Source organism: Phoxinus phoxinus (genome assembly GCF_949152265.1).
Source record: "Phoxinus phoxinus genome assembly, chromosome: 21".
Classification (NCBI taxonomy): Eukaryota; Metazoa; Chordata; class Actinopteri; order Cypriniformes; family Leuciscidae; genus Phoxinus; species Phoxinus phoxinus.
Window position 1 is genome coordinate 8,668,094 of NC_136896.1, and position 19,760 is coordinate 8,687,853.

General features: G+C 36.2%; 1 protein-coding gene across 4 annotated transcripts in view; it reads right to left on the bottom strand.

The window, feature by feature from the left end:
* Nucleotides 1–19,760, bottom strand: part of cyth1b (cytohesin 1b) — a 66,760-nt gene that overhangs the window by 3,246 nt on the left and 43,754 nt on the right. For all 4 annotated transcript variants that reach the window (XM_079594575.1, XM_079594576.1, XM_079594577.1 and 1 more), the window contains exons 2-10: nucleotides 15,526–15,608; nucleotides 9,439–9,503; nucleotides 7,690–7,756; nucleotides 7,200–7,318; nucleotides 4,122–4,202; nucleotides 3,906–4,018; nucleotides 2,911–3,059; nucleotides 2,199–2,310; nucleotides 57–133 (exon numbers count right to left, since the gene is read on the bottom strand). In XM_079594575.1, coding sequence (XP_079450701.1) covers nucleotides 57–133; nucleotides 2,199–2,310; nucleotides 2,911–3,059; nucleotides 3,906–4,018; nucleotides 4,122–4,202; nucleotides 7,200–7,318; nucleotides 7,690–7,756; nucleotides 9,439–9,503; nucleotides 15,526–15,608 — 866 coding nt within the window. The remainder of the gene's footprint in view (nucleotides 1–56; nucleotides 134–2,198; nucleotides 2,311–2,910; nucleotides 3,060–3,905; nucleotides 4,019–4,121; nucleotides 4,203–7,199; nucleotides 7,319–7,689; nucleotides 7,757–9,438; nucleotides 9,504–15,525; nucleotides 15,609–19,760) is intronic.

Sequence of the window (19,760 nt, forward strand, 5' to 3'; positions counted from 1 at the left end):
CGGATGAGTTATATTACCACTGGATCATTCAATCACTGAACTTCAGGTTTACGTACAGTGGTGTATTCAAAATAATACAGACAGTTGTCGGTCAAGATGAACCATCTCCTTTTCCACGTCTTCACCCGTCCACCTGTGGATCAGACAGTACATTAAGAATGCCGTCGCTGAGGTCTGTGTGAGTAAAGAATGATTGTGGTGAGCAGCAGAGACACATGGCGAGGTGAGGACTGAGGCACAGCAGACAGACACATGTATGGGAACTCACATTAGCAGATGGACAGCTGAGCTCGAAGCCTCATCAAAAATACACAGTTAGCCCAAAACCACTGAATCAGGCACAAGCTGAAGGTGTTAGTGACCACATTAGTAAGAGAATGTGTTATCAAATGAGCCTTATATCAAATAAATCTCAGAATGTAGGAATGGATGCAAGTCTAGACCAGAGATCTACAATAGCAGTCATTAATAAATCATAAATGCTGTAAATAACGAAATGACAGTATTTAAAAAAATTGAGTGAACTATTCCTTCAGAACGGTTTGCGTTACATTCTAAAACTGGTAATAATCATAATAATTCTTATTTTTTACTGTCAATAATAATACAAATTAAGAGTATGGATAAAACAAAACAAAATATAAAAAAATATAACAATGTACAGCATGTTAATCAAACCTCTAAAATAATAATAATATTAATCAAACTTTAAAAAGAATCCTATTATTATTATTATAGAACTTAAAAGTGATCAAAATAAAAATATAAAAAGTACTACATGTTAATCAAAGCATGTTAACTAAATAATAATAATAAAACTTAAAAAAATAAAAAACGAACTAAAATCTGACTAATGAACTACACAACCATCATGACTTTTTCTATTTTTATTCTCACTTCCATCATTTTACATGCAATTATAAACTGCACATATATCAACTGTAAATCCTCACCTGTAATTCCTGTGCTTGTAGGCAAAACATACAGTCACACATTTATTTCTTGTAAGTGTATGCAGCATGTAGCATTCACACAGCAGCATGTAAAGACTGCAGAGCAGGCAGTGCTTCAACTGACCACATGTGCGCAGTAGAGACCAATACACATCTAATGTTTAACAGACAGGCGGATCTCCAAGAAGAGTCTCACAAACATCGTGAACACGGCACAACAGCGCAGCGACACCACACCAGTTTAAACTCAAATGAGGCCAATTTCATTTTGATCAAATGAAATATCTGTTAAATGATAAATAAATAAAAAGACAAACAAAAGGAGTAAATGAAAGCACAAAGCACCTGGAAGCATAGCTTAATGGGCTAGCTAAGAAAACCAGTACATACCTCCTGAAGAAACACAACAAACGTGGAAAGAAAGAAAAAAGTGAAATTAACCATGAAAATCTGAAAAATATTGTAACAAAAGGCTGTAATAAAATACATGTGTGTGTCAGCCTGGTGTAAAATCCAGGCTGAGCTGAAATATGAGCTGCATGCAGATAAATAAGGAGGTTGCATCAGCTATTTTAGATTAGCTTTGGAATAGAAAGCATTTGGCCCCGTGCTTCTTGGCTATTAAGTTACACAATGGAAGACTTTCAATTCACAGCTCTGATTAAATGAAATAAATCAAATTTTTAAGTTCACGAGACACTGGGGCATGAGAAAAATACACTGCCTGGTCAAAAAAAAAAAAAAGAGATTTTAAATCCACATTTAGATTTAAATAGAAAAATGCGTAAGAGTCCATGATTGGATCATCATTGCAGGGATTATTAAGTTTCTAGCATGTTAAATGTTTAGCATGAAGAATCATTTTCACACATGAAGGCACCTCTGAGTCCAGAACTTTAATTCTTTAGGATGTGCTGGAGGAGACTTTGTGCTTTGTGAAGAGTGCTTGACTCTTGCATTGTCAATATAAGAACTTGACCAAAAATGATTGCTCCTCTTGATGGAAATTACATTAAATTTTATTTATTTTTTTATCAAGAGGTGCATCAATTTTTGGTCAAGATCTTGTAACATAATAATCACTGCAATAATGATACAATCATAGACTCTTAAGCATTTGCCTATTTAAATCCATAGAGCCACTTTTTTTTTTGGTTGGGCAGTGTATATAGGGCCTGTTAAGAGCCATGTATCATTCAGACTTACTTCTTTATCTTCCGAACAGACAAACACTCACTCACTCACCCAGTTTTAGCAGCCAGCCCTCGCGGTCTGGGTTAAAGAACGTGTGTGTGAGGTCGTTGCCGTCGTCTTCAGGTATCTTGAATGGCTCATTCTTAATGCTCTCGTACAGGTTCTGCAGGAGTGTTTAATTTGAGTTCTAGTACTTCAAACACTTCAGCACTACAAGCGTAAATTTTAACAAAAAAATATTGAGAAAATAAATGGCTTAAATCTGTCAATGATCAGTCAAAAAAGCAGTTAAAATAAAATTTAAAAACATACATATGTTTTTGAAAGAAATCTCTTATGCTTATCAAGCATGTATTTAATCAAAAATACAGAAATATTGTTAAATATTATTGCAATTCAAAATCATGGTTTTCCATTTTAATATACTTTGAAATATTATTTATTTCTGGGATGCAAAGCTGAATTTATCAGCCATTAATCCGAATGATTTCTGATGGATCATGTGACACTGAAGACTGGAGTAATGGCTGATGAAAATTCAGCTTTACACCAGAGAAATAAATTAAAGTATATTAAAAAAGAAATCCATCACTTTAAAATAGTAATGATATTTCACAATATTTCTGTTTTTTCTTCTTCTGTTTAAATAAATGCAGCCTTGTTCATTATTATAATAATGAAAATAGAAAATAGAAAAATAATTATATAATATTAAAATATATAAAACACAACAACAACAAAAAAACCTGGGTGAGACACGGACCCTGAGCAGGTCTTCTGGCAGATCTCCTCCATCATTGATGCCTCTGTTCATGCAAAAGAATCGATCTGCAGACGGCTTGTCCTTCACATTAGGGTTGTGCAGACTCGTGTTCAACATGATGATTGCGAATGAAAGCACATAACATGTATCTGCAAAGGAAATTGAGAAACCTCAGCATTAACATTTTTTAATTTGAGTTTTTTTCTACCAACACTCAGGACGAAAATTCTCAGCTGTTGATTTGTGACAAACAGCAGGCTTGTGCGAGATATATTTCATCTGAATCATAATCAGAGTTTACATGGAGGAACTGGCCCAAATGTAGTGAATTAACTGATGTCCAAATGCATGTTGAGAAACAATTAGCATCCAAATAGTGCTTGACCAAATGTTGCTTGCATTTCTAATCCTCTCACAGGCCCTAAACAGTTTATGAATGTAATCATAACACCATTTATATTTGCATAACAAAATTTATATTTAGCATTTGAAATGATGAAAGACATGATTGTGACATGAACTAAGGAAAATATTTACATCCAACTTTGAATTGTCCCTTGACAAAATACAGAGTGGTCAAGACATGTGTAGCCACTTTGTGGGCGGCATAGAAGTGTTCTACATCAGCGGCTCTCTTTAGCATAACCAAGAGCATGATAGGATATTTATGAAGAGAGCCCAAGACGTGTATGAGTGGGAGTGGGTGTAGGGAAATTACAGAGGGACTCTGGGCTAAAAAGCAGTTTTGGTTTGAGACAAAGAGAAGTAATTTTTTGCAATCTGTTATATAATTGAAAATAAAAAGAGATTTAAAGAGATTTGCTTAATTGAGAAATACTTGAAGGCTAAACCCCAATATTTAATTATTATTATATAAACAAAACATCATACTATGTCTTGCTTTGGTGTAAAAATTATGAAATCTCACAGGTATTTTTGATATTGTTAAAACTCTATTGCAAAGCAATCAGATTATTACACGTGCGGAGACACACCTGTGGATTGAAAGACTCCAGGATTGCATTGACAGTAACGCTGGGCAAAAGCCTCCATCATTCGATCAATTTTCTGAGCTTCACCCGGTAACCGGAAGCTCCATAAAAACTGTCTGCATGGACCATGGGAAGAAATTAACTCAATTAATGAGATCACAATGACACGAGGATATCAAATAATTTCGCTGCATAATCTACAGATCTATATTTTGTCACCTGAGTGCCTGAACCAGGTTGAGGTCTGTAAATTCATGAAGCTCCACAAAGGCATGAAGAACCTGAATATTGAAATCATCCCTAAAAAAAAAAAAAAAAAAAAAAGAATCAACAGGAGATTCATTCTTAGATCAACAGCAATGACGTTACAGTGACATCTGGAGAAAAGACTCGATCAGATTTGTATTTCCTTCAGGAAATACCAATGCAGAAAACAAATATTGTTAATAAGTTTCATAAAACGTTTGAGCTAAATTAATTACAGACATTTGTGAAGAAAAGGCAGATAAAAAGCAGATGTGCCACTGAAAATCATGTCTACTGTTAAAAAACATGCGGTGTTCACAGTGTGAAGGGAAATACGGCTATGATCCTCCTCTCAGACGTCTCCAATGGGCATTAAATCCCACAGGGGGATTACGGCTGGGATTACCGTCCGTGTGTAACTAGCCCTTTCTTCAATGAGGAAATGGGGCATGTCGATAATATCAATGAGCAGTGAATGCATTAACCCACTTTGGGGGTCTGTCCATTAAGCTCTATACTCTTACACTCCTTCATCCTGCTCTGCACTGCCGTGACCACACAAAGACAATCCCGGGATTCACCAATGATTTTCCTCAGGTGACAGAAAATTATGTGTTTGCATTTATGCGATGTGTGCATTTGGAAAAATAGTGTTATTGACTGATTAAAGAATATTGGAATGAGATGCTAAAACAGCATACAAGACAGATGATTATGTACTGTACAAAAAAAAATTTTTTTCCCTCAAATGAAAGAATAGTTTACCCTAGGGTTGTCTAACATACTGAAACTAAAAAATATATATATATATTTTAAAGTTGACTGTACCAGCATTTCTGCAGTAGCGGTAGTGTCGAGTACTGGGTATGTTCAATACCCGCTGATAGACGCTGCTTTCAAACGCTCTCATTCGTGTTTGTTTGAACGCTCTCTGAGCATCAAAACTTTCTATTTACAAGCATTTTTACAAGCGTTGAGCATTGTAGCCTATCACAATCATATCTGTTGAGCGTGTGAACGCAATGGCCTATCGGAGATGCTTGTTAGCAAGTTAGTCAGAATCTGCTTAACACTCCTGAAAACGCACAAGGATTTGTTTTCTTCAACAAGAGACTTCTTCAATGCTCACGAATACACCACTTTAACCAACAGTGTAAACAAGATGTAAATAAGAGATTCGTTAAGCAATTAAGACAGCTTTTATTTATTATAACAGAAGTTTTTGCGAGAGTGCAGAATTCAGTGATTATAAAGGGAGGCTCTTCTCTTGCTTTCTGTTTATTACCCATTCACAATCTGAATACAAGTTTAGATTTTTCAGTACACTGCAACGTTTCTGGATTGACAATCGTATTTAAATGCACGACTGAATCGGAAACTGCGATGATTGACAGTGATATAACCAACAGACAAGAATTTTAAAAGTACTTAAAGGGATATTTCACTTTAAAATTAAAATTCTGTCATCATTTACTCACCCTCAAGTTGTTTCAAACCTGTATTAATTTATTTCTTCTGCTGAACACAAAGGAAGATATTTTGAAGAATGTCGGTAACCAAACAGTAGACAGTACCCATTGACTTCCATAGTATTTTTTTTTCCTACTATGGAAGTCAATGGGTACTGTCTACTGTTTGGTTACCGACATTCTTCAAAATATCTTTCTTTGTGTTCAGCAGAAGAAATAAATTAATACAGGTTTGAAACAACTTGAGGGTGAGTAAATGATGACAGAATTTTAATTTTAAAGTGAACTATCCCTTTAATTCAACAGTTTTTGCTCTGGTACTGAAATTGGTACCACAACATTTTACTGGTATAGGTACAGACTAGAAATGTTGGTTCTGTGAGAACCCTAGTTCACACAAATTTTTTTAATTCTATCATTATTATTTATGAAAAGAGGATGAGTACCGGTAAATAAATGTTAGAATGTTCATTTTTGGGTGAACTACCCCTCAAATTTTAGTGCAATTGTGCATATCTATAATTACACAGAGAGAGGAAAATAATCCTCCCCATGCAGACACACACAAACTATATACCTTTCCTTCCTGCTCTGATAGGTCCCTGATGGCCTGGCACTGACATTGAATTTCAGTCCATCAATAAATGCGTAAGCTGACCCTTACTGCAAAACATCACTTTCATATGGGCACAGGCCATCTTGATTCAGTAGATAATGGCCTTTGACAGACTACTGCGGTCAGTGAGGACCAGCTCACGATCAGTGATGTCATCCTCCCCTGAGCTCCGATTAGAGATATAGCAAATTCAGAACCTTAACAAAGTCAAAATCTGTTTAACTTCCACTAACCTGGTTACGCTCAATGGTAAATTATGTTTGAAAGAACGTGACAGTCTATTAAGGCCATGTAGGTTGCATGTAGTCTTGCATAGCCAGAACTTTGACTAAACATCTGGTACACAATGCAGCTTATCCTGGTCAAGAAACACCAAGACAACAAGACAGGAAGAGGCGCCTGACCAATATGTAAAGCAACCAATCAATTTGTTTGAAAAGGACGTGAAAAAAAAGCAATAAATGTGTGTATGCTTTTAAATCGGAAATTTTGATTGCTGACAACTGCGAAAACAATTTGGGGTCAGTGAGATTGGTTTAATTTTCTTGAAAGTCTCCTATTAAATTACTGTTTATTATTTTAATAAATTACACATTTAATTTATTCCTGTGATGGCAAAGCTGAATTTTCAGCATCATTACTCCAGTCTTCAGTGTCACATGATCTTTCAGAAATCTGATATGCTGATTTGGTGCTCAAGAAACATTTCACATTATCAATGTCAGAAACTGTGATTTTCAGGATTCTCTGACAAATAGAAAGTTCAAAAGAACAGTATCGTTTGTAACATTATAAATGTCTCACTTTTGATCAATGCATCAAAAGTGACAGACATTTAATGCATCCTTGCTGAATAAAAGTATTTATTCCTTTAAAAAAATATATTTCTGACACCAGATATCATGTATATCTCGACTTCAGGAGCTCTGTTTTTATGGACCAGCAACATTTAGTACTTGTTCTTACCTTTCACCCAGATAATCTCCGATGGCTGTCTTGTTGAGGCCTTCACCCTTGTAGAGGAATTGAGCAATATCTTCACAAGTGTTCTTCAGCAATTCATTCTCTATGAGGAACTGAATACCCTGAGAAAAATACAACATTCAGCATAAAGAACATCCTACATGCACGCATTATAATTGCAGTTTCCTGTTGGTAAAGTACATTAAAAATCTCTTTCCTTTACTCTTTTCCTGCTCTCTGAACTATGAGTTTGGATTCTGCTGGATCTATGGAAATGAATTGGAAATGGTGTGGTTGCATAATGCTTGGTGACAAAACTTGTGTGATTATGATAATTTGTGCATCCACACAAGATCAAAGGTTTAAATATGCAAAATGGAAGTGCCTTTTATGTAATGGAGATCATCTTCTATGTCAAAGCATATCAGGTAATCTCTATGATTTAAAAAACTTCAAAATATTTCAACAGAGGCTTCATGCAATGCTTGTTTACCTTTTTGGGATCCATGTTAAATTTCTTGCGGCCCATAGCAATCTGTTTACCCCGCTGCATGTTTATTCTGTAAACACACAAAGACGAGGGCTTTATTAGCGCTGGGTAGGTTCTTTCGACAGCTGTAAACTAAAGCTAAATCTCTGGGAATGGAGTTGTACAACACCTACAACTCACACGCCATGTCAGGGCTTTATAATGACATCATTACTATCCACTCAGCCAAATGCACTCTTGGGTGGTGGTGTGACATGTAAAATTAGAAGCCACAGCCTGTAAAAGGGGCCACACACTACTGTACCTTCCATTGTGGCCACATGACATGACTTAAGGGGGGAGGAGGAACAAAGAACGACAGAAGAATTTCATAAAAGGAGGGGAACACTTTCTGAAAATGGCTTTCTTCCATCACAATGGCTCTCATGTGAATCAAAGTGGGCATTCCTGTGAAGTGTTCGGTGGGATCCCAGTGGGATCACGCGTCATGTATAATGAATGGGCCTGAAAGGCTGATTCAGTTTGATGTATATTCTAAGAGCAATTCTGTTTGGTCTGGGAATATGGGTCAATGCAGTCAGAGAGTATAAGGGGTCATTCACAGAATGCAGATTTGCATTAAGGGCAGTGGAATGGAAAAACGCAAGTTCTCAAGACACGTTTTTTAATGTAACCCACGAAATCAAAAATGACGAATCTTTTTTTAAATGGAATATTGGTGTATTTGTTTTAAATGATTGATCAGTGCCCAATATTATTATTGTTTTTTTTATTCATGTGCCCTCTTAATCTTTAATCAAAATAACTTCCTCTTGCAACGTCATCTTTTTTCTCTGAGGACGTGTTTACTAGCGTGAGGACGCAACAAACCGTCACTCACATGAGATCATAGCAATAGCAAATGATAATGATCCAATCAATTCCTGATGGACAAAATCAAGTGGCGCCCTACATTTTCTCTTGTTCAAGAAGCCGTTTGACTCTGATATACGCCACAATAGGGAAGAAAAGACTATCGCAACTCCCATTTCCTGCCGACTTCGAAAGTTTAAGTCTTTTAACTTGAGGGCCGCGTTTTTAGGCCAGCATGTTGTGCGAGACTCTGCAAAAGAGACGCAAACGCAACAGTCAAACACTAGTACATGTTTATTTAGAAAAGCTAATGAAAAGCAGTGCAATTTAGTTCAGACTGCATTGAAACATTAAGACACATCCTGTTTGAAATGCTTTTCCTTTAAGGAAACTCACTGAACACTGTATGACTGTGACCATAATGCACTGTTCAGACATTCTTGCAAAGTCCTGAACACATCTCAGTCAATTTGCACAAATTACACCCCCTTTTACCAAAAGAGACGTACATAATTCACCAGCCTCCCCTCCCGCAGGGGGCACTGTTATTAAATATTCAAACAGGGGACGGGAGTAAATGGAGAATGTGTTTTTGTGAGTGTCTGTGTGTGTGTAAATATGGCAGAATCAGATAGCAAACACCAGTTGAAGGCGGATATTTCCTTTAGCATAAACACAAGCCAGCTTTCGCAAGCCCTTTTTCTTAGATAGTGTAACATATTTCCAAGCCAGCTTTCGCAAGCCCTTATCTTAGATAGTGTAACATATTTCCAAGTGAAACAGGATCTGATTGGCAAATGGATCATTATCCATCAAACAAAAATAAAGAAACTGAAAATACATAAATAAGCCATTTTGATTTATTGTTGACTAAAATAAAATAAAATAAAAAACACCCACCTTTCTTGAGTGGAGCCAAGACTTTCGATCTCATTCGTCACCTTTGCTATCTCATCTTTGAGCCGCTATATACAAAAAAAAAAAAAGAGAAGGAAAACATGGTTGAGTTAAAGGAGAACTGAAGGTGGGGCTGCCCTCTGACGGTCCTCTAAAAGTCAGCCTGCCACAGGAAGTGATGGAGAGCCCTGAATCTAATAAAATGAACACACAGAGGATCATAAATATCTAATATGATTTTCAAGAGTATGAAACATTCAATCATGGCACAGTATGACACCTGCATTAGATATCAAGATGAAGTAGCGTTTGTTAGGGGGAAGGGAAAGGGGGAGAGAGATGAAAGATGACAGAGAAGACAAAAAGAGATCAAGAGGGTATATGAGCAAGAGTACGTTGATGTGTGTGTGTGTGTGTGTGTGTGTGTGTGTGTGTGTGTGTGTTGTGTGTGTGTGTGTGTGTGTGTGTGTGTGTGTGTGTGTGTGTGTGTGTGTGTGTGTGTGTGTGTGTGTGTGAGCATCTATCTGTCTATCTCTCCATCCTAAATATAATCTTCCCACCAGTGTTTTAATTTATTTAGTTAATATTTAAATGCATTTACCTATTTAAGCAAGTCTACAGAGTCTCAACTAAAGACATTTCGATGTTCAGATACAGGTGACTTATACTGTACTAGTATCCACATGCAAGACTGTAAGTGTGTACTGTATGTAGAGTCAGTGTGTGTGTCATAACAACACCAATCCATCTTCCTGAAGAAGCTCAGGCACAGATCAATAAGACTCATATTACCAATCCACCAAGGGTACGTGCGCGCACACACACTTGCCCTTTCGATGAATTCTGCATTATCACTTCATCCCTCTCGAGCTATAGCACCTGGAAAGGTCAAGTAAGTACGCTTTTAACATCTGACCTTCCTTCGCTATACATTTTCAGAGTGTGTGCATGACCCGAAACCTTACTATAGGACTGCGGTGCAGCCTTAAATGCCTGACCCAGACAAGTGCTCTTGGTGCTCAATAAAGCAATGTGTTAAAGGGTTAGATCACGCCAAAATGAAAATGCTGTCATTAATCACTCACCCTCATGTCGTTCTAAACCCGTAAGACTTTCATTCATTAGGTAGATAGGTAGATAGAGCTTTTCGTCCCTCCATTGACAACTACACAACTAGCACTTTGATGCTTCGCTTTCCTTCCTTTTATCTACATGTAAACATCAACTCACACATCAGTTGTGGTAAACAGTTTCGCTTGACGTGCGAGAACCAATGAGGTTCGTTCTCGTGTTACGCAGCACGTTTGAGCTTCAACATAACCAATGAGGTTTGTTCTCGCGCGTCGAGCAAGTACGGTTGAGCTTCTGTCTATGTTCACTGATCAGTGTTCATATGTGGAAAAATTCAGTCCGTTCATCATATAAAACAATCGTGTCTCTTCAAAAAATTTGGACTAAACCTCTCATATGGATTAGTGTTAGGATCTCTTCTCTTTATGAACTTTTTGAAGCGTCAAAGTGGTAGTTTCATAGAATGTCAATGGAGGGACAGAAATCTCTGAGATTTCATTAAAAATATCTTCATTTATGTTCCGAAAATGAACGAAAGTCTTATGGGTTTGGAACGACATGAGAGTGAGTAATTGATTACATTTTTTTTTTTTGATGAACTAACCCTTTAAAGAAATCACTGCGTTATAGAGAAGACAATTCAAGATGAATGAAGAATCTGGAGACCAAGAAATCATGCTATTAATCTGGTCCACCACAAATCTGTGAAAGGGGGCAAAATAAGACATGTTTAAGTCATGTAAAAAGTTTAATGTTTCCAGAAAGAGATGGAAAGTCACAACAAATAGTCTAGTGAAATTGACTAAAAGTTTCTCTGAACTTCAATTGAGAGCCGGGAAGATGTCAGTGGGCAGAAGATGGATTAAAGTGGTCATGATAATGATACTCTATCTGAATGTTGCTAGGCAACAGCTGCCATATAAAGGTAACATGTAAACAAACGCCACAAGTTGTCAGCCCACACTTTTCCATTCGTTTTATCCTTATGCAGTGCATTTAATGTCTTCCTCTGTCTCTTGGCAACAGCCAGAATTTTCCAGCTGGACCGAGAGTGAACCAGGATTGTCCTGCATGACTCTATGGAGACAGAGAGGTTGAGCGTGGCATTTCAGTCACTTTAATCGAGTACTTCATCTCCATTAGACAAATATTACATGAGCAATTTACTTATTGTCCCACTGGTATCAGGGAGGACACCTGGGACCATTTGGTTAATCACTACATTTTATTTAGTATATTAAATGTGTACCTATTTATACCATTATCATTTCCTATTTTTAATAGACACAAAGTTATACACATCTCCCACCACTTGTGGTTTCATTTACAAAATATTTTGGCCAATACCGTCATGCTTCTAATAAGTTCTAATAAGAGTGTAGAACTCTTAGCTCCGTTTAACACATTACATTTTTTCCGGATTTTTTCCAGATTTTCTCCCCTAAAAAACTGTAGAAAATGTAAAAAATAAATAAATAAATCATAATCAGCAGATTCTGCTGGGCCTATAAAGTGCAACAATTAAGCCAAACTGTATTATGAAAAATAATATGAATAGCAACAACAACAAACTGTATCAGGAAAAGTAATAATAAAAATATAAGTGGTTTAAAAAGTAAAACATAAGATCACTATGGAGTTAACTGAGTCAAACCGTATTAAAATGAGTAAAAAAAAAAAACCCATTGTGATCACTAAAAAGGGTGTTGGTAACCAGACAGTTGACGGTAGCCATTGACTTCCATAGTAGGAAAAAGAGTCAAAAGATGGCAGTTAATCAATGGCCGTCAATTGTTTGGTTACCAACATTCTTCAAAATATCTTCTTTTTTTCTTATCTTCTATATGAGGGTAAATGATGACAAAAAAATTATTTTTGGGTGAACTATCGCTTTAACTGAGCATTGAGTCAAACTGTATTAGGAAAAATTTATAAAATGTGTTTAAAAAAAAACAAAAATCAAAAGATCACTTTGGCTTTAAAGGTGCACTGTAATATTGACAGCTAGCGGTTGAACTTGGTACTGGAGACTAAATTCAAAATAATGGAGAACGTTTTTTTTCTCCGCCCCCTCCTCAGAATGGATGCTCACGCGGTTTGTGAGGACGCAAAAATGAAAAGAGCGTATTTGATAAAGAAAAGCGACAAGCCATACAGTACAAGTTGATCAGCTAATGTGTACGTTTGCAAGTTTTTTTGCGATCTCTGACCCAGTTCGTTTGCGGGATTCCATCGCTGTGTTTTCCACTAACTGGCAAACTGGGTGTCGAAATACTATTGTGGCAGTGGTTGGAGTCACAGAGACATTTAACATTTCAAAGTAAAGAATAACTGTGTGTAGTATTAACGGAGCCAAACTGTATTAGGAAATATATAATATATAAAATGTGTTTTTTGTTGTTGTTGTTGTTGTTGTTTTAACACCTCAAATAAATGAAAATGACATGAACAGAAAAGAAAAGAACAAACCACTACTATTTCTAACCACTGCTTTTAACCTTTTTTCCCAAAAGCCAATACTCCAAACTCAACAGCTGCAAATGCCAGACTACCTTAAAATCCCGAGACGTGCTATCACACACACAGCATCGATCAGCTCCGGCTAACCCTAATTGGACTGACATAGACGACAGTATCATCAATAACCGCACAAGGCCTTCGGTGCCGAACACGAAAGACAGAGCCAGATTGGATCTGCTGAATGTCTGAACACATCTGGTTCAGTGAGCGCGAACAAAAAACATTTAGTTCAGACAGCCTAACATCGATTTTCAAACTCGCTGGTTATTGTAGTGAAAATCAGAAGCACTCTGGGAAACAACAGATGTTTACTTATACATGAAGGCTAAAGTTCTGTCTAGTCTCTTTCACTTGAGAGGAATAATAATACTCCAGAGCTGACCTGATTCAGATCAGACCATAACTTAGTATGTGAGAGAAAGTGTGTATGCCAATTACTGAACAAAAAAAAGCAAGGACATTTGGAGTAAAACTCCAAGGACTGTGCTCAACAGCATATATGCTTTGGTATCAAAAACCATGAAATTTCATTTTGGTATGGACTACTGAAATCTTGGTATGGTGACCCATCGTGAACGCTGTACTGCCTGAAGGGAGACTTGTGTGTTCCAGGTCAGAGGGGGGGTCTGCTGGCGGGCAGCATCACATGGCTCCTTCATTAAGAGTGTAAGAGGGTCTAGTGGTGGTCTGCTATATTGAGCTGATTCAATCAGTTCTCTATGATCATGACCCATCACAACCTCTATTCATGTGAAGGTCTTATAACGCTCCAGTTAACTCATCTTCTACTGTCTGTCTCTCCACACAGGACAAATCCTCTGCTACATGTTCATCATGACACTCCCAGGAATCTTACTCAGCCAGACACATTTTTCAACAATGAAATAAAAAATTCATAAAGCTGAGCTTTTATGGACTCGGTTATGGCACCTCAAATGCTCAGCAGAGAGTGAAACTTATTATTTTGCATATATAAATACACTTCTTAATTTGATATATAAAATATTTATATAATAATATAAATTATATATAAATATATATACACAGTATATACATGCAAATATTTATTAAATATATAGATGCATGTGTGTGTATTTATATATACAAAATAATATATACACAATGCATATATTATGTAAACACAAACTTTTATTGTGGATGCGATTAATCGTTGCATAGCCCAACTTTAAAGAATAATAAATAAATAAAAAAGGTTTTAAACAGTACTTTTCACAAATATTTTGACAGACTACTGTTCAATAGTTTGGGGTCATTAAGATTTATTTTAAATTAATACTTCAAATTAGCAAAGATACATTACATTGATCAAAAGTGAGAATAAAGATATTTATAATGTTACAACAGATTTCGGTTTCAAATAAATGCTGTTCTTTTGAACTTTCTATTCATCAAATAATCAGGAAAAAAAGCAGCATAACCGGTTTCAACACTGATAATAATAAGAAATGTTTCTTGAACACCAAATCAGCATATTATAATGATTTCTGAAGGATCATGTGACACTGAAGACTGGAGCAATGATGCTAAAAATTCATTTTTGCATCACAGGAATAAATTACATTTTAAACATATATAACAATAGAGAACATTTATTTTAAATTGTAATAATATTTCAAAATATAAGTGTGTTACTGTATTTTTGATGTAAAAAATTGCAGTCTTGGCTATCATAAAATATTTTTTCCAAAAGACCAAAAACTTTTGAACGGTAGTGTATAATGATGTAGTCTAGTAAACTAAGCAAAAATAAAGATGGTGTCAGAATCAAGAATACCATCATATTTGGCATTAAAACAAAGTAACAAAGTAAAAAAAAAAAAAAACTAATTTCAGAAAATAAATACACGTCTAATTTGAGAAGAGTAAATATATGACTATTTAAAGAGAGAGATAGTTCCTCTTCTGATGGCAGTCATGCTGTTCAAGGGCAATCAGGAAATGGCAGGAGACTGGAATGGAACTGGCAGTTAGTGGCAAAGATGAATGCCAAAGATATGCCAACAAACTTCATTTAAAGGTTTACATGATTGATTAAGTCATTTAAGAAACGAAGGGGACAGTGTTTGGCAGGAGGGACATCAATGGTTGACATTCCAATTGCGTAATAGAATCAGCATAATTGAATTCGCTGGACTTGGCTTGCACCATCTGCTCCAAAGCATACCGCCCCTTCATGAGCCAGCTGTTACAGTCTATGTCCCAGGGTGGGACATCCCATCAATCCTGTACACTAAAACTGTGCACAGGAAGCCCCTCCCCTGATCCAATTCCTATTCTCTACAGATCCACCTCATTCCAGCTGCCTTGCCCAGGGCCAAGAGAGAGGGGCATACAGTTGATTTGGTAGTATTAATTATTATAATTAATGAGACATCAGGCGGTTCAAAGAGCAAACTCACTCAAAACTACAGTGGATGGATTCAAATGACTTTAAAGGCAGAAAGTAGCCGCTTCAGAGAAATGACCTGAAGTCATTACCTGTATGTCCTCTAGCAGCTCCTGTTTACGTCTCCTAATGTTCTCCAGCTCCTGCTTCTCCTCTGGCGTCAGGTCGTCCGGCACTTTGTTAGGAAACAAACAAAAGCAAACAATGAGGATTCAGATGTACAAAAGTGAACAAACACAAATATGCAAATGGTCAAGCTGCGGTCTCTTGACTCAAACATTTTTGTACATTTCTAAGAGGTTACATGGGCTAAATAAATATTTTCAGAGAAACAGAACTGATGTAAAAAGAAGGAGGGATGTGCAACAAAGGAAAAAAAGAGCTTGTGGAGATTGTGAGCAAGAGAATAGTAGTAAATTGTTTGAGGTAAAGCCTTTGAGACACAAACCAACTCGGCAATCAATAGCTAGAAACACACAGCAGCGGTGTTTATATGGGGCTCAGATCGAGAACATCAGGAAGTTCTCAGAGCAAAACAAAAAGTTGTTCATTTCATTAAATGCTTTTCCCTTAAACTAAAAGCTATTTCGAAGAATTTGTAGTGGCTAGCCAGGACACATCACACAAACTAGCAAGCCATTTCGGTATTTATTTGCCCAAATGGGTTAGGGGAAAAACAAAATAGTTATCTGTCCATACTCTCACACCAAGAACTATTATCTTTAGTTATTTATTTTCATCAAAATATATGTATCAGATCAAAAGAAACATGTCAGTAAAAGATTGCAATATAATCCAGTTTTCCAAAACTATGTACTAAACATTTCTTTTTTAAATTCAATGCTTTCATAACATGACCCATATATTGATATAATATATTGCCAGGTCTCTGCTGATTCCCAATCTTGGCAAACCAGCCAAAGACCATCAGAAAAAAAGCCATTCTGCTCAGCAGTTCTGATGTGCTCTAGAGAGGTCTGATGTTGGAATTTGCAGAACACAAATAATTCATATGAACCTTACATCCATAAACCTAAAGATTTCTCTGAAGCAATTGAGTTTAAGTGCTTTGTTCAAGAGCACCAAGTCAGTCAGTTCAATACCGGGCTGTGGGCCAACATCCCCCTGATTCCGCTTGGTTTGGCTGATGCCAGTCAGAGAAAGACTCTGCTTTATCTTTGTGCATTATATTAAGATATTAATACAGCATACATGAACTTAGGGTTTAGGTTAAATTGAAGTACTTCTCAAAAGTGACTTTTTTTTGTAATACCTGGGGGAAAAAACCCTGAAGGAAAATTATATATATAAAAAATGCTAGTAGTTTTTAATTTAAAAAAATAAATAAAAAACAATAGTAAAAATATGTTAAATTTGTTAACTATAGGCCACCCAAAAATATATGGCGAAAATGTACATTAGTTTTCTTTTTTTTTTAAGTATTAAACTATATAAAAAATTTAATTTAAAAGGTATTGAGGTATTTTTTTAAATTAATCATAATTCATTGTTATCATTATCAGTATTGAACTTTTAAAAGTAATGCATTACAACATTGCGTTACTCCCTAAAAAGTAACTAATTGCGTTATTTAGTTACTTTTTATCAAAACTAATGAGTTACGTTACTTTTGCGTTACTTTTTCTCATCTGGGCTGGACTTGCTTGTTTGTAAAAAAAAATATAAAGTTCTGTTTTTGGTCACACCAATAAATAAGCTTAAAAGGAAATGCAGATCCACCTCAAATAAACCTTTCAGCTGCGATTACAGAAGAATAGGGGGAAACAATTAACAAATGTGATGGTTGAATTAGATCAAAGGTAAGTAACAAAGACATTAAATAGAGTGATACTTGTGTAATTTAACAATTAATTATTGCAGGTTTGTGTAACATTCTGAGTTTGTGTTTTACAGTTTTTATTCATTTTGAGAAATACTGAATCTGTTTTTTGTGAGATGTGAGATGAGTAAATTCAGGTTCACATTTGGTTTAGTAGTACACTAAGTACGGTAACTCAAAATTTAACAGTGCTGTAAAGTAAATTTTACTTTACTAGTTACTTGGAAAAAGTAACCCAATTACATAACTCACGTTACCTGTAATGCATTACCCCCAACACTGATTATTATTATCATCATTATTATTATACCATTAACATAATTTTTTATAATATACAGTGAATCAGTCCCTGCCAGACAAATTTCTGTTATCAGTAACGTGTAAAACATGATTGGCAGTGGAGATGAATGGTCTCATGTCATTTTTAGACAGAGGTCATTTGTCAAGATACAGCCTCATTAATGGAGTCTAAAAACTACATGGGGCATTTGAGGCCACCATAAAAACAACACCACAAAATTCCTTTGGTATTGAAAAACTTAAATACAACAAAAGTATGTTAAGACAAAGGCATTTAAAGTCGACCCTGACCTTCCCTAGCCATGTGATCAGCTGACCTCCCAATAAAAATAAAGACACTCAGTCATATGATATGACGACCCTCACCTTTCAATGTGACCTCATTAAATCCCTTCCTGGTGGCCCGTGTGATAGCCTGACCCTGCAGGGGACCTACAGAGACCCTACTAGCGGCCCGTGGAGATCTGGAGGACTAATTGATTCCTTGTTCCATTTACACCATCACATAAAAGTGAGGTTGTCATGGTTATCTCATGCTGCCATAGCAACAGTTCCCAAACCACCAGGCCCTAACGTTACAGCACCATTAGCTGATGAGAATATCACCATTGTGTTAAAGACACCTCCTCCTCCAAACCTACAGCCTGCCCACCGATCGCCTTCACTGATCACATGGATAGCCATGTTTCTGAACGACTTTTTGTTGCCATAGTAATGCACCGCATGCATTTCCTTGCTGAACTCCAGCTGGGATGTTTGACAGGCAGTCTGTAAGCAGAAATCCCGTCCAGAAAGCAGCCCATCCCCCCTTATTTTGTAGAAATTGGTATTGCAACCTCCAGAAGAAATCCATTAGTTTCGCCTCAGGTGAGGCTGGAGTTTACACAAAATACATGTGTTGAAAAGTTCACTCAGGAAGAGAGGAGAGGTAGGAGTGTGTGGGCAGCTGTATTAGTGGACATTTATTTCAGAGGAACTTAGATAAGACATCACACACATTAATCACATGGACTGCGTGGAGTTTCAACACACAGCCCACTGCGTAAGCTAAATTTGCATTACAAGCATTTTCCCCCGAATATATGAGCATCACTTGTTTGGATATGGATTTACATCTATGGAAAAAGTAGCCCAGGGGACAAGGATAACTTGTAGTCTTAAAGAGACAGGAGTCACAGGACAAAAAAAAGTGTACTTCTTTAGTGTACTTCTGTTAAAAGACATGATGGTGAGGAAATAATATCTACACTTAAATTTATGGATTAACTATTTCTGGATGGCTTCAGCGTCACATGATCTAATATGCTGATTATTATGAATGCTGAAAACAGTTGTACTTCTTAATATTTTGTGGAACCAGTGACACGTTTTTGAGGATTTTTTAATAAATAGAAAGATAAAAAAGAACAACATTTATTTGATATAGAAATTGTATTAAAGTCAACATTATTAAAGTCTTTACTATTTTGATCAATTTAATCCATCCTTGCTGAAAAACGTACTGACTCCAAACTTTTGAATGGCATATTACATGACGCATAGCATACCATATACCACAGGCCCAAAATCAACTCCTATCTGAATAGGAAAAGGTTAACTGTGACTTTCTAGCTGGAACGGCACATGCTGAATCATATGAATCAAGAAAGAATGTCTTGAATGACTTGCTATTTAGGGCATCCAAACTGAGCAGACAACACAAGGCAGTGAAGTTTAATCACCAACCAAAGCTAAAATATAATTTCTAAATCATAGCTGCTTAAATTGTGTAGCTCGGGGGCCATTTATGAAAATGAGGGGTGAATGAGGTCCATTCAATAAAATGACCAAGTTAAATGAATGACACTTCATTTTCATTTGGCTTTGTAATGTGCGGTAACCAATGACAACGACTGTTTTAGACCTGCTTTATATTTTCAATCATCTTACCTGTTAAATGCTAGTCAGTCTTTTCCAGAACAAAGTGTTAATATTGATTCCACACAAATTCATTTGTAACTTCTCAACACAAACCATTTGGAGATTTGACAACCTGTTACTTTCTATCAATGGTTGATTTGGATATTTTTATGCTTTTCTTCACAATTATTTAAAAGAAATACAACAATGATTTGTGGAATCTTTTCTAAATAATTCCGATAACTCTACCAATTACTGTATATGTATACTAAACATCTTTACACCCTG